The 14,376-nt window shown below is 49.4% G+C and overlaps 1 protein-coding gene across 1 annotated transcript; it reads right to left on the reverse strand.

The window, feature by feature from the left end:
- Positions 1 to 539: 539 nt before the first annotated feature.
- LOC123091732 (probable pyridoxal 5'-phosphate synthase subunit PDX1.1) lies at positions 540 to 1,762 on the reverse strand. The gene has a single exon (XM_044513344.1). It carries the CDS (start codon positions 1,655 to 1,657, stop codon positions 713 to 715), a length of 945 nt encoding a protein of 314 aa, XP_044369279.1. The 5' UTR covers positions 1,658 to 1,762; the 3' UTR covers positions 540 to 712.
- Positions 1,763 to 14,376: the final 12,614 nt, after the last annotated feature.

Consider the following 14,376-nt stretch of genomic DNA (forward strand, 5'->3'; position numbering starts at 1 on the left):
CAGTATTTATGGTTGGTGCGTCCAATTAACGAATTTGGTTTGTCCATGCTAATGGATGGAAAGCATGGACCATTTCCCCGCAAAACAGGAAAGAAATCATGAGCCATCGTCCAAGAAAGAGAGGGCCTGCACCACGAGTGATCCTGCTTTCTGATGGGACCGCCTTGCCCGGGGCGGTAGGCGCATCCAGCGGCAACCCAACAGCACGGGAAATCACTAGTGTTTACTAGTACTACCGAGCAGAGCTTCGTTGCTACAAGTAGCGGGTAGGAATCTGGTGAGGCTGTAATCCTCCGTTTACTAGTACGGTATGTAATCAAGTAGTTCCTCCGTGCAAAATTACTTGCCGCCCAAACAGATATATCTAGACGTGGGATAGTACATAGGTGTAAGATGGAAACAGGGATTTTGTTGTCTGGTCAGGCTAGGGAAACCAACACCAAGACCAGTCAATTTCGCCATCTCCAACAAAACAATCAATCTCCGCACTCCAGTTTTGGACAAACACGGGCAACCAACATCAAACGAGAGCATAGCACTTGAAGAGCAAAATCCCTCAGCTGATCTCAACTGGCAACCAACACGCAAGATAGTACTGCTGGATAATACATGATGCACCTAGAGTAGAGGAACAAAACGACACATGATGCAAGCCAGATTCGAGTTATTACGACGACGATCCATGGCACCAACTTGGCAACAAGGTATGAAGCTACTGGGATCGAGCGGCGAAGCGCTCCACGCCGGGGTCGGACAGGTTGATCCCCACCATGGCCTCCCCGAGCCCGGCGCTGACGTTGGCCAGGATCTCCGGGTCGCTGTAGTGCGTCACAGCCTGCACGATGGCGCGGGCGCGACGCGCCGGGTCGCCGCTCTTGAAGATGCCGGAGCCGACGAAGACCCCGTCGCACCCGAGCTGCATCATCAGGGCGGCGTCCGCGGGGGTGGCCACGCCGCCGGCGGCAAACTGCACGACCGGGAGGCGCCCGAGCTGCTTGGTCTGCATCACCAGGTCGTACGGGGCGGCGATCTGCTTGGCGTAGCTGAAAACCTCGTCCTCGTCCATGTTGCGCAGGGCGCGGACGGCGCCCATCACGGAGCGGACGTGGCGGACGGCCTCCACCACGTTGCCGGTACCGGCCTCCCCCTTGGTGCGGATCATGGCGGCGCCCTCGCGGATGCGGCGGAGCGCCTCGCCCAGGTCGCGGCAGCCGCACACGAAGGGGACGCGGAAGTTGTGCTTGTTGATGTGGTGGGCCTCGTCGGCGAGGGTCAGGACCTCGCTCTCGTCCACGTAGTCCACGCCGATGGCCTCCAGGATCTGGGCCTCCACGAAGTGCCCGATGCGGGCCTTGGCCATCACCGGGATGGTGACGGCGCGCTTGATGTCGCGGATGAGGGCCGGGTCGGACATGCGGGCCACGCCGCCCTGGGCGCGGATGTCGGCGGGCACGCGCTCCAGCGCCATGACGGCGCAGGCGCCGGCCTCCTCGGCGAGGCGCGCCTGCTCGGCGGTGACGACGTCCATGATGACGCCGCCGCGCAGCATCTGGGCGAGGCCCACTTTGACGGAGAAGGTGGCGGCAGCAGGCTTGGCGGAGGGCTCCACCACCGCCTTGTTGTTGCCGTACAGGGCCACCACGCCGTCGGAAGCCATTGATTCTTCTCCCTCCGATCCGCCGCCGCAACAATCTTCTCTTCCTCTTTGGGGGGTTTGGGGCTGGGGTTGGGGATGGATGAGATGTGGTTCTGCTCTAGTGGAGTGGTCGAGGAGAAGTGGAGCTGGACTTGACTTGCAACTGGACACGCCGAGACAGAGAGAGTGCCGGGCTAATGGGCCGTTCGTTCCGGTCCAACAATCCAATTTTATCCCATCCATCTCGGTTGCCTAAAAAAATAAAATAAAATGGATTCTCAAAAAATATTTTAAAAATCAATATATCAATCTGAATGCTCAGGTTGTTTCCCTCAAAAGAAAAAGTTATCAAAACAACTACTCACATGTTTATCTACTAGTAAATATGACAATGCATTGCAACGGAAGAAATATCGCACAACACATATGTTAATGAACTATGACAGTAATGCCTAAAAATAGGGACCCATGAATTCACATGAATACATGCATTTGAAATAAAAACAACGACTAAAGCAACTAAATATGAATGTTTTCATAAAATCATTTGAACCTAGCTTTTGTTTAAGTGCCTTCTCCAATCCTTCCAAACTTTTCTAAAATCCCACGCCTTTTCTACTTGAATATAGACCTCCAAACCTTTCCCTTACTTATTTCTGCATTTATCAGAGCTCCACCAAAAATATCAACATTTTTGAAAATTCAAATGAGTCCGAATTCAACTTTTCCAAATTGGGAGTAACTTTTTTATTTGGGCTAAGTATAAATCTTAAACATTTTATAAAATCGTTGGCTATTTCTTTTCTTCTTTTCCCCCTCTCTCTAATTTCCTTTTTGAGGCAACCCTCTCTCTGATTTTTGTAAATGGGAAAAGGAAATAAAGAAGAGAGAGAGAGAGAGAGAGAGAGAGAGAGAGAGAGAGAGAGAGAGAGAGAGAGAGAGAGAGCAGGGGCAGCACAATGGGCCTGCCCACCGAACCTAACACGGCCTAAGGCCCAGGTCGGCCTCCTCTATAACCCTAGAGCCCCGATTCCCTCCTCAACCTCGCTCGCTCGCTCCCTCGTTCGCCGCCACCCACCTAGAGTCGCTCGCACGCGCAGGCGGCCCAATCCCCACGTTATTCCCTCACCCACTCCTTCGTTTCCCCTGGTGCAAGATTCGCTGCCGCCGTCAGCCATCTAATCCGACCGTCGCCGCTTCCACTGACGAGCGCCGCCTCCCGCGCGGCTTGGCGGCCTCTGATGTCTACTACGCAACTTTATTCTTGTAGACTCGTGTTGGGCCTTCAAGCATAGAGTTTTATAGGACAGTAACAGTTTTTCCTCAAGTGGATGACCTAAGGTTTATCAATCCGTCGGAGGCATAGGATGAAGATAGTCTCTCTCAAGCAACCCTGCAATCAAATACAAGAAATCTCTTGTGTCCCCAACACACCCAATACAATGGCAAATTGTATAGGTGCACTAGTTCAGCGAAGAGATGGTAATAAAAGTGTAGTATGGATAGTAGATATGAGTTTTTGTAGTGCGAACAATAAAAAACAAAAGGTAGTAAATAGTAAAACGAAGCACAAACGGTATTGCAATGATGGAAAAATGAGGCCTAGGGTGCATACTTTCACTAGTGCAATCTCTCAATAATGCTAACATAGTTGGATCATATGATTATCCCACAAAGTGCAATAAAGAATCACTCCCGAGTTCCTATTCACGGAGAACAAAAGATAAAAATTGTTTGTAGGGTACGAAACCACCTCAAAGCTATTCTTTCTGATCAATCTATCCTAGATTTCATACTAAAATAACACAAAGCTATTCTTCCCGATCAAGCTAACCAATAGTCCGTACTAAAATAACACCACAGGACACACATCAACCAAATCTAATGTCACCTAGATACTCCAATGTCATCACAAGTATCTGTGAGTTAATTCTACGATATGCATCAAACAACTTCCTGATGATAAAATTCAATCCACATAAAGAACTACAAGAGACCCCAAAGTTTCTATCGGATAAAAGATAATAAAAACGTGGATCAACCCCTATGCATAGATTACCCCAATGTCACCTCAGGAATCGCAAGTTGAGTGCCATAATGTACATCAAGTAAATCAATATGATACCCCATTGTCACCTCAAGTATTCATACCGCAAGACATACATCATGTGTTCTCATATCTGAACATTCAATCCGACAAGACAAAACTTCAAAGGATAAAGATTCAATTCATCACAGCAAGTGTAGAGAGGGGAGAAACATCTATGATCCATCTATGTTAACAAAGCCCATGATACATCAAGACTGTGACATCTCAAGATCACGAGAGAGAGAGAGAGAGAGAGAGATTAAACACATAGCTACTGGTACAAACCCTCAGCTCTGAGGGTGGACTACTCCCTCCTCATTGTGGTGGCCGCCAGGATGATGAAGATGGCCATCGGCGATGATCTCCCCCTCCGGCAGGGTGCTAGAACGGGCTCCCGATTGGTTTTCGGTGACTACGGAGACTTGCGGCGATGGAACTTCCGATCTAGGTTCTCCTCGAGGGTTTTCAGAATATTTGGTGATTTATAGGGCAAAGAGGGGGTGCTAGAGGCCACTAAGGTGGGCAAAACCCACCTGGGCGCGCCCTGGTGGGTTGTGCCCCCCCTTGGGGCACCCCCATGTGCTTCTTTGGCCCACTGGATGTCTTTTGGTCCATAAAAAATCCACAAAAAATTTCGCGGTGTTTGGACTTCGTTTGACATTGATTTCCTGCCATGTAAAAAACAAGCAAAAAAACAGCAACTAGCATTGGGCATTGGGTCAATAGGTTAGTCCCTAAAAATGATATAAAGTTGTTATAAAATGATTAAAACATCCAAGAATGATAATAAAACAGCATGAATACTTCATAAATTATAGATACGTTGAAGACGTATGAGCCTCCAGCCCCAGCGCCTCTCGCTTCTCCAACTCGTCACGCCAGTCTCCTCCCAGCGCCCGCTGCCGCCGTGGCTCCGCTTTGGAGGCACTCCTCGCCCCAACTCGTGTCCTCTCCGCTAGACCGCCCTGGATCTAGCCGCCCTTTGTCTGCCATGGTGTGCCGCAGTGGCTCGGTTGGTCGCCAGATCTGGCGGCGGTGATTGGAGATGCTGCTTCATGTTCATCGGCCTGTGGGCGCGGGGGCAGCTTGCGAGGTGGGCTTGTGGCGGAGGCACTCTGGCACAGCGGTGGCCTGCTCAAGGTCATCCTTGGCGGCTGCGTGTACTACGGCTATTGATGGCGCAAGATGTCGGGGTGGCGTTTGTGTATCACATAGTCTTCAGGCTAGCGCTATCAATCTTCAATCTTTTTTGGTATCCTGTTGGCTATGTCTCGACCTTTTTATTAGGCTGGGCACCCCATACTGCTTTTTGTTGGATTCATGCGCCTCTCCTCTTTCATTGGCCGTATCTCATTGATACGTTCATCTTGCATCATGTTTTCCTACTATTATTTATAGTGTTTTTATTCATTATAACACTTTGTGGAGTAATACTAATGCATTTTCTCTCATAATATGCAAGGTTTACACAGAGAGGGAGAAAGCCGGCAGCTGGAATTCTGGACTTGAAAAAGCTATGTCAGAGGTACCTATTCTGCACATCTCCAAATTAGTTGAAATTTCACGGAGAATTATTTTGGAATATATAAAAAATATTGGAATCAAGAAGTATCAGAGGGGGCCACCTAGGTTCCCACTAGGCACCAGTCGGAGCCACCCCCTCCAGGGGCGCCCTGCTGGGTAGTGGGGGCCCTAGCCCACACTACAAAAAAAGACACATCCGTGACATTTTGGGCCGAACAAATTTTGTTCTGTCATACTTATGACACTTCTATGACGATAATTGTGACAAAACCCGGTATCATCGTAGATGTGGTGGGCTCCTACTTCTATGACAAAAAATCATAACAGAAAATGGGCTTTTCGTCCTAGGCAGGCCGGAGACGCGGCTGCATGACATTCTTTGGGCCGTCCATGACGGAAAAAACCGTGGTAGAAGCGAGGGCGAGGAAAATATCGGGGTGTTCCCGGTTACGGTGGGTGGTCGGGGCCAAGCGATGCACGGAGGTTTGCGTGTTTCTCTCATACACGCACGCGCGTGGGGTGCGAGTCGTTGGGCTCTAACTGAACCCGAGCGAGGCGTTCGCCTACTGAACCCGAGTGATTGCACTGCAGGCTACGCGTTACTGAACCCAAGCGATCGATCGATGGTTGTTAACTGAACTCGGTCGAGCGATTCCTTCGCTACTGCTGCTAACTGAAGCCGATCGATGTTGCCTCTGGATGAACAGTGAGCTTTGCTGGGGGGTTTGGATGAACAGTTCCCGGTGGGGGTGGATGAACATGACCCCGTGGTGTTGCCTCTGGATGAACATGACCCAGATCGATCCAGCCGGTTGGGGCTGGATGAAAAGGACCCCATGGAGGGCTGGATGAACAGGACGACCCCGTGGAGGGCTGGTTGAACAGTAGCCGGTGGAGGGCTGGACGAACAGTAGCCCGTGGAGGGGTGGTTGAACAGGAGCCCGTGGAGAGGGCTGGTTAAACAGTAGCTGGTGGAGTAGCACGCGGTGGAGGCTGGATGAACAGGAGCCCGTGGATGAACAGTCGCAGGAGGAGGCTGGAGGAGGTCGATGGTGGATGAAAAGTAGCCCGTGGAGGCTGGAGGAGGTCGACAGTGGAGATGAACAGTATCTCGTGGAGTCCTGTTTTGCGGTACGCCACACCCCTCCCGATGAACATGACCCCCGTTTCGATCGTAGCGCTCCAACACAAGTCTGTTTCCTCCATTTTGCGGTACGCCACACCCCTCCCGATCAACAGGACCCCGTTTCGACCGTTGGAGGTCCAACAGAAGTAAGTTTCCTCCGTATTGCAGTATGCCAGACCCCTCCCGATGAACAAGATCCCGTTACGAACATGGCCGGTCGAACACAAGGCCGTTTCCTCCATTGTGCAGTACGCCAGGCCTCATTTCCATTGGCTGTTCCGTCCAAGCCCTCCCAATGAACACAACGACGCATTCCGTTCTGACCCAGCCGGTTGGCTCCCCATGAACACGACGATGATGTTGTTTCTCTGTTCCGACCCAGCCATGTACATGAGCCCTGGCCGTACGTATGCGCGAGTAGGCATTCAGGACCCCGCCCGTATGTACGTACGTGGCTGTATTTTCTTTCTTGCACACTGACCGTTGTACGTACGTGTACATGGTACATGTGCGCCTCTACTACGACACGTGCGTGCCTCTACATCGACTAGTATGTACGTACACATTCACGACCAGAATGACAACACTACGTACACTTCGACCAATTGGGTCCCGACTATCAGGCACTTCCTTGTGTGCGAAGATGTAGCTGGTGGGTCCCAGCAGTCAGGGGGGCGAATCTCTTTTTTTACCCGGACCAATTCCTTGCGTGTGAAGATGTAGCTGGTGGGTCCCAGCAGTTAGGAGGGAAACGTTTTTTCGCAAAATACGGTGGCCCGTCCGGTGGGTCCCTGCTGTTAGGTGGAGGAATAATTATTTTGCGCATAATAAGGAGGCACTTCCTTGCGGCTGCCGTGGACCCAGCTGTCAGCCTCTCCACGTACAGTACTCTTCCGATGGAAGTCGGTCGTTGACCACATTGACCACGCCGCGCCGAGAGCACCACGGCGGTGGACGACGGTGAGGCCTAAGAATGGGACGACGCGGAGCTGGGGAAGACGCGGCAATGGATGCCCACGCAGAGAGGAGTACGAGGGTTCACTGGTTCGGCTGCGGTGTGAGGCTGCCGTCGCCGCAGAATAACAGGGGGTGTGGTTGAGTGGAGGGATGGCCTGGCCAGCGGTGGGAGTAGTAGGGGGCGGTGAGGCCTCCGCCGCAGCACAACCGGCCACGGGAGGCAGGAGCAGGCGGCACGACCGACGCTGCTTTGGGCGGCTGGAGCAAGAAGACTAGAGGTTGCAGAAGCACGACGGCCGTTGGATGGACATCGTACGGTCACTGCAACTAGAATCATTTATATTGACTAAGTTGACAAAGCCCTTGGTACGCCTCAATGTAGTAGGCCCACAGGTCAGCTTCCAAAACGGTGCGCCCCAGATGTCAGGGGGAGGAATCATTTTTTGGGCGGGTGAAGCTAGAATATCCGAGATTGAAGAAAAAGCACGGCATCCGTTGGATGGACGTCCAACGGCCACTGCTGCTAGAACCGTGTGTTGACTATAAGTTGACAAAGCCTTGCATACGCGTCAACTCTTTTTTTTTGAGGGGACGTGTCAACTTAGTAAGGCCACAAGTGACGGCAAAGAACTTATAGCCCATTTGAGATTTGTAAGAATGTGCAGCCCATATTTGAATTCTAATGGAATTTACTACAGCCCATTTACAGTTTGTTAAAAGTACAACCCATTTCAACCAACCGTTCAAAACAGAATTCAATAAAACTTCCCACATTTTGATGGGATCTGAAATATTTTTATCCCAAAATTTCTAGTAAGATTAAATACAATTTCAATATAAATTTATATTACGTAAAAATCCAACGAGACATTACGCGCACAACAATTAATGAAATTAAAATTTTCAATATCCAAAAATAATATTTTATAAAGTAATTACGTGTTTGGTGCATTTTTTATAGTTACTGCCCAGTTTTTATAATTAGATCCCATTTATTATTTTCTAAAGCCCATTTTCTTGTTAAGCCTAATGCATCCCTCTTAGAAAAGATTTGTAGCCTAGCGGGGCGAAGAATAACAACTTGACCTTGTCTGGGTATTCCTAAAAAAAGTCTAGCTGGGCTAGCCATTTTCAGCTTGAAAAAAATTAATATCTGGGCTGGATATCTGGCCTGGGCTAGACGGGCCACAGCCTGCCCAGTTAATACCCCGCTCTCTCCTCTGAACAATAACGAAAACATCGCTCAAGAAAAACTCTGCAGTCCTCACAACTTAACAACACAAATATTGCTCGAGCTACTTGGTCCCAGCTGTCGTCCGCTCCTTGTGCAATTCTCTCATTTATTGACTACGTAGGTTGACAATGTGGTGGGACCGTGATGTCAGGAAACCAGGAGGAAGCAAAAAAATAGTTTTATATAATAAGGAGGCACTTGCGTATGTGCGGCTATGGCCCTGGTGGGTCCCGCTGTCATCCTCTCCAAGTAAAGTCATCTCCTCATCCTCATGTCCGTTGACCATGTTGACAACGCGAGACGGCGGCGCCACGGCGAGCACAACAACTCAAAGGACAACAGAGAGGTCCTCGCGGGCCCTTCGAATGGTCTGATACAGCGCCCACTGCTCATTCGGGAAGCCAGGATCATAGGGCCACATGTCCGCGACGGCATTGTCGTTCGCTTGTTCACCGGTGCTCGTTGAGGAGACGGAGGTTCCAGCACAGGTCCTCCTGCGCTGGTAGCTCTTCCGCCATTAGGGCGTCGAAGTGCGGCCGCACCTGCTCTATGGTGAACACGGCATGAACCGGCTTGGACAGTGGTGCCGGCTCCTGGTCAGAAGCTACGTCCATCGTCTGATTGTTGTCACTCAGCTCGGCGAGCTCGCTGGCGAGCCAGCATGTCTGGCTGCTGGACAGACCTGCTGCCAAGCACGAGTTTGACTGCCCTGGCCCACCCAGATCGCCTCCCTCGCCTGCGCGCGTTTTCGCCCGAAACGGTCAGCGCCGCCCGCCTCGCTTCCCAATGCAGGTGATTGCTCCGCCTTCAAACAACACAAGTGTCATCCGTCCGTCCGTCTGCCGCCCACATTAATGATACGCGGTTGCCGAGGCGGCTACTCCGGCGCCACACATCCGTTCCTCCGCCACCCACCATTGCTATATAAACTGTTGTGCCGGCCATAGCCGCAGTCATCCGCATTCGTTCCCTTTCTCCTGTCCACACCACTACTGCCCACCATGGCTTCCTCATGCTCTAGCACTCTTCGGGATGGGCGGACGACGGACCACAAGGAGATGGCAGTCATTGTTGCCGACTGGCTGGCTGGCAGGCAGTCGGAGGATGACGACGTCCCAATGGAGAACATGATAGTCAACGATTCGGCACCAACCCCCTCCTTCGCGCCATCCTCGCAGGTGCATTGCACCATGACCATCGGCGAGGCCCGTGCCCAATACATGGACACGATGAGGCAGAAGCGTGAGGAGCAGTTCCAGGAGGCGCAGGACGATGCCGCCTAAAACCACCATCTCCTCCAGGAGCACCTGCAGGCGGAGGAGAAGAGCGCCGCGGAGCAGGCAGAGCAGGAGGCGCTGCTCGACTCGTACCACTCCGCCCGCGAGGTCCGCCTCGAGCACTGGTGATACCGCATGTAGGTGGCGGAGGCTGCGGCCGCCTACAAAGAGGGTGATGAAGTGGGTGAGGCTATTTGGCAAGACCGAGGATGAGGTAGAGGACAATGCCGGCTCCGATGAGTCCCCGCTCCACTGGCGTCGACGAGGCCCTGCTCCGCCAAAGCCCCGTGGAACCAACAACGAGGCAGAGGACACCGCCGGCTCCGCCCCCACCCCGCCCCCGCCCCGCCAACAATGAGGCAGAGAACATCGCCGGCTCAGCCGAGGCCCCATCCCGCCGGCAACGAGAGGGAGGATGTCCCCTGCTCCACCGAGGCGCCACCTGCCGGCCACGAGACAGAGGACATCGATGGCTCCGCCGAGGCCCCGCCCCGCCGGCATCAAGGTGGAGGCCCTACTCCGTCGAGGCCCCGCCCCGCTGCCAACAAGGCCGCGCCACACAGAAAACAAGGAAGAGTAGAACACGGTAGGTCGCCGCCGCTCGGGTCCAAGTAAGGCCACCGATGCTACCCTCCGGTTGAAGCCAAGATAGGCGGGTTGACCATTGACAACCGATTAGCTTCTTGGCAGCAACATGGAGTCGGAGAGCTATGTTGGAGAAGGACGCTGCTTCTACTTAACTGTTGGTGCAGTTGACTGACTGACACGTGGGCCCAACAGGCATCTGGGCCACATGTCAGTTACGCAACTGCACCAGTAGTTAAGTCACTGAAGCTTCTGTTTGGCTCAGCCGGACACAGGTGGGTAGCTTCGGTTACTTAATTATACCTCCAGTGCACCCCTTTTTAGTTGAAGAATGTATGGAATGTAATGAAATCCAACATGTTTATATGAAATATGACCGTGTATGAATGAATTTATTTCGATTAGTTCGAATTCTTGTATCACTGGCATTGGATGAATATGCAAAACAATACGTACTAGCATTATTCCCAGGGTGATCACCTTGTTTGCAGCAGTTTCACATGTACTCCCTCCGGTCCTTTCTAGCCTGCATACAAGTTTTGTCTGCAGTCAAAGTATCTCTACTTTGACCAATCTTATAGAAAAAAGTATGCACTTTCACAATGTGCGAAGTAAAAAAGGAACAGAAGGAGTAGAAAGAGTTTGAGCAGCTTTTTAGCGTTCCTGTACATTGCAATCAAACACATAGGCCTGGCAATTCATAGAGAACATTCAAAACAATCGATGATTATGCATCTCAGCGATTCACATGTCAGAGCCAATATTTACTTCACAACTAAAGAATAAAGAAAAAATTGATCAACGCTGCTGACAGCAAAGGGCGTCCCATTCGAAAATATCAAACGCATGTCTTCTTGCTAACATCAATGAGCAAAATTTGACAAGGTTGTCCCATTCCAAAATATCAAATACCTACGATTGTGGAATGGGCAGGGTTTGCCATCAGTTTGAACATTGACATGGCACCTCGTGCTAAATAAACCAGTTGTTCTTTTTGTGCGGTTCCAGCAAAATCAACCAAATTCGCGCGTAGCTTGTATGATTTCGCCCTTATATGTTGCAATGCCTTGAACTTATCGGCACCTCCTTTCTTGTGGTGGAAATGAATGATTCGATGTATTCATGAACATTTTGTGCAGTTTCCATTGAAATCAAGCTGAGCACCCCTGTTTGCACAAATACAAAAAAGTGATTAGTATAAAGCAAATTGTACTATGAATTGACAGTTTAAACAGGCACCTACATGGTCCATGTAGAGCACACTTTTAGAAAAATGGAACTCACCGTAAAGAATCCTAGAACAACATTGTACTCGCGCATCACAGCAAGAAAATAGAGATTTGTCAGTCCTTCTGAGCTGAAGTTAGTTTGGTCTTGTGGGGAGTAATGTAACCATCCTTCAACTGCTCCTTCTGATGAGAAGATAGACAGGGCTTCTTCATCCTGGCATAATCGGGATCAGTCACTTCACGTACTCCATATTCTTCTTCAGAGGAGGATGATCATGTTGTGCAAAGACAAGAGGACAACTAAATGCTAGCATCCCTGTTTGCTCGAGAAAAGGAAAGGAAATATTTAAAACAACACAGATGAAGCACTTCTCAAGGACAATACCACTTTTTCATGACAGTATCTAAACAGTAGCACAACACCAATAGAGATGACAAAGCTCAATCATATGGATGAAATCAGTGGGCGAGTACCAACCTTTGTGAGGAGGCTTATTGTGTAGAGCATACAGATGAAGCACTTCACCGGAACCATCTGTTGCTATCTACTGTGGTGGCCATGCTTACTATATACTCCTCGATTAGTTTAATGTTTCCAACATCTTCTTGTGCAGTTCCACTAAAATATATGGTATCTTCAAAGAAGATCCATGTTTGCACAAGTAGAGATAATTACGTATTACATTAAGAGTGGCATCAAATCAGTGGCAAAACAATTGCTCGTTCCAGCCATAGCAATAAATTAAGATGCAAAACTGTATCATTACTTGTGTCATCACAGTTCTAGTGCTTCATTACAGCACCAGGAGTTGATTTTTGTTTTTCTTCCGCTTGTTCTTCCCCTTCATCACTTGGTTCAATAACAGACAAGCTTCGCCTTCAATGTAATATTTTGCATGTCAATTAGGGAGCACAAGTATAGCACTAAACAATGACATTAATTTTCTGATGAAAGTGGCAAAATACAGGCCAACAGTTGTGAAATATCCTTATCTTACCTCAATGGGATATTACGGTGCACATACAGATTGGAAGTCTTGTCTCCATTTGTGTAGTTCACTAAAATCAAGCAACATTACCATACAAGTAGCACAACATGTGAAAGCACACTGCAGAATCATGTGCAAGAAGGCTGAGCAGATCCACGGGTTCATTAGCCTCCACATTGCCTCGACGAATCTCTGATGGATTTATGTGTCTTGCTGGCCCCGCAACAAGACATCAATTGGGAAGAGATCACTCCAGCTGTTCCACGTTATGGTCATTGAGAATGCGCCTTTCCTTGAGAGATTGCTTGTATCAGATTTAGAAGGTCCAACAAAAATCAGGGTCATTGACGCGCCGAAATTGACAGCGTTGGTGTACTCGTTTGCCAAATTCTCCAAACTCTTTATTGGATCCGTAATCATTCAGGTACAACACTCATCTTCTTCTCCGTCTTCTTGAAATTCACATTTTTAAATTTCTTCTTGATGTATTTATGACCGTCTTCCAGAAAATGATTCCCACAAGCTTGACCCAGTCCATGCGCATAGTGAAGATCTTAGCACTAAAATCTATCGGCCCCAATCTGGATCAAGTTGTTGGATTCCTTACATGCTTTCCGTGCACGGAGAAGCTACTCATCGAGGTGAAACTTCTTTCCTATAAGTAAACGGTAATCACAACGTAGCTCAATTTTTTTGTAATTTTCCCAAATTATGATGACAAGTGTAGTGTTCAAAACTGCATCTACGCACTGCACCGAAAGAAATGTTTTTAGTATTTTTTTCTCACGTGATCACCTTCATCATTTTTATGTTGTACTACTATAGTAGCCTAGGCTAGTCATAGTGGAAAGTAACTTAGACTACTCCAGTAACTCTATGGTTACCCTAAGAGCAAGTACTACCTTGTAGGACCTTGAAGTATGTCTAGAGGGGGGGTGATTAGACTACTTGACCAATAAAAACTTAACCTTTTCCCAATTTTATAGTTTGGCAGATTTTAGCTATTTTAGGACAAGTCAAGCAATCATCACACAATTCAAGCAAGCATGCAAAGAGTGTATAGGCAGTGGAAATTAAAGCATGCAACTTGCAAGAAAGTAAAGGGAAGGGTTTGGAGGATTCAAATGCAATTGGAGACACGGATGTTTTTGGCGTGGTTCCGATAGGTGGTGCTATCGTACATCCACGTTGATGGAGACTTCAACCCACGAAGGGTAACGGCTGCGCGAGTCCACGGAGGGCTCCACCCACGAAGGGTCCACGAAGTAGCAACCTTGTCTATCCCACCATGGTCATCGCCCACGAAGGACTTGCCTCACTAGCAGTAGATCTTCACGAAGTAGGCGATCTCCTTGCCCTTACAAACTCCTTGGTTCAACTCCACAATCTTGTCGGAGGCTCCCAAGTGACACCTGGCCAATCTAGGAGACACCACTCTCCAAGAAGTAAAAAATGGTGCGTTGATGATGAACTCCTTGCTCTTGTGCTTCAAATGATAATATCCCCAACACTCAACTCTCTCTCATAGGATTTGGATCTGGTGGAAAGAGGGTTTGAGTGGAAAGCAACTTGGGGAAGGCGAGAGATCAAGATTCATATGGTAGGAATGGAATATCTTGGCCTCAACACATGAGTAGGTGGTTCTCTCTCAGAAATGGTAAGTTGGAAGTGTAGGTTTAGTCTGATGGCTCTCTCCACGAATGAAGAGGAGGTGGAGGGGTATATATAGC

This window comes from Triticum aestivum, chromosome 4B, assembly GCF_018294505.1.
Source record: "Triticum aestivum cultivar Chinese Spring chromosome 4B, IWGSC CS RefSeq v2.1, whole genome shotgun sequence".
Taxonomy (NCBI): Eukaryota; Viridiplantae; Streptophyta; class Magnoliopsida; order Poales; family Poaceae; genus Triticum; species Triticum aestivum.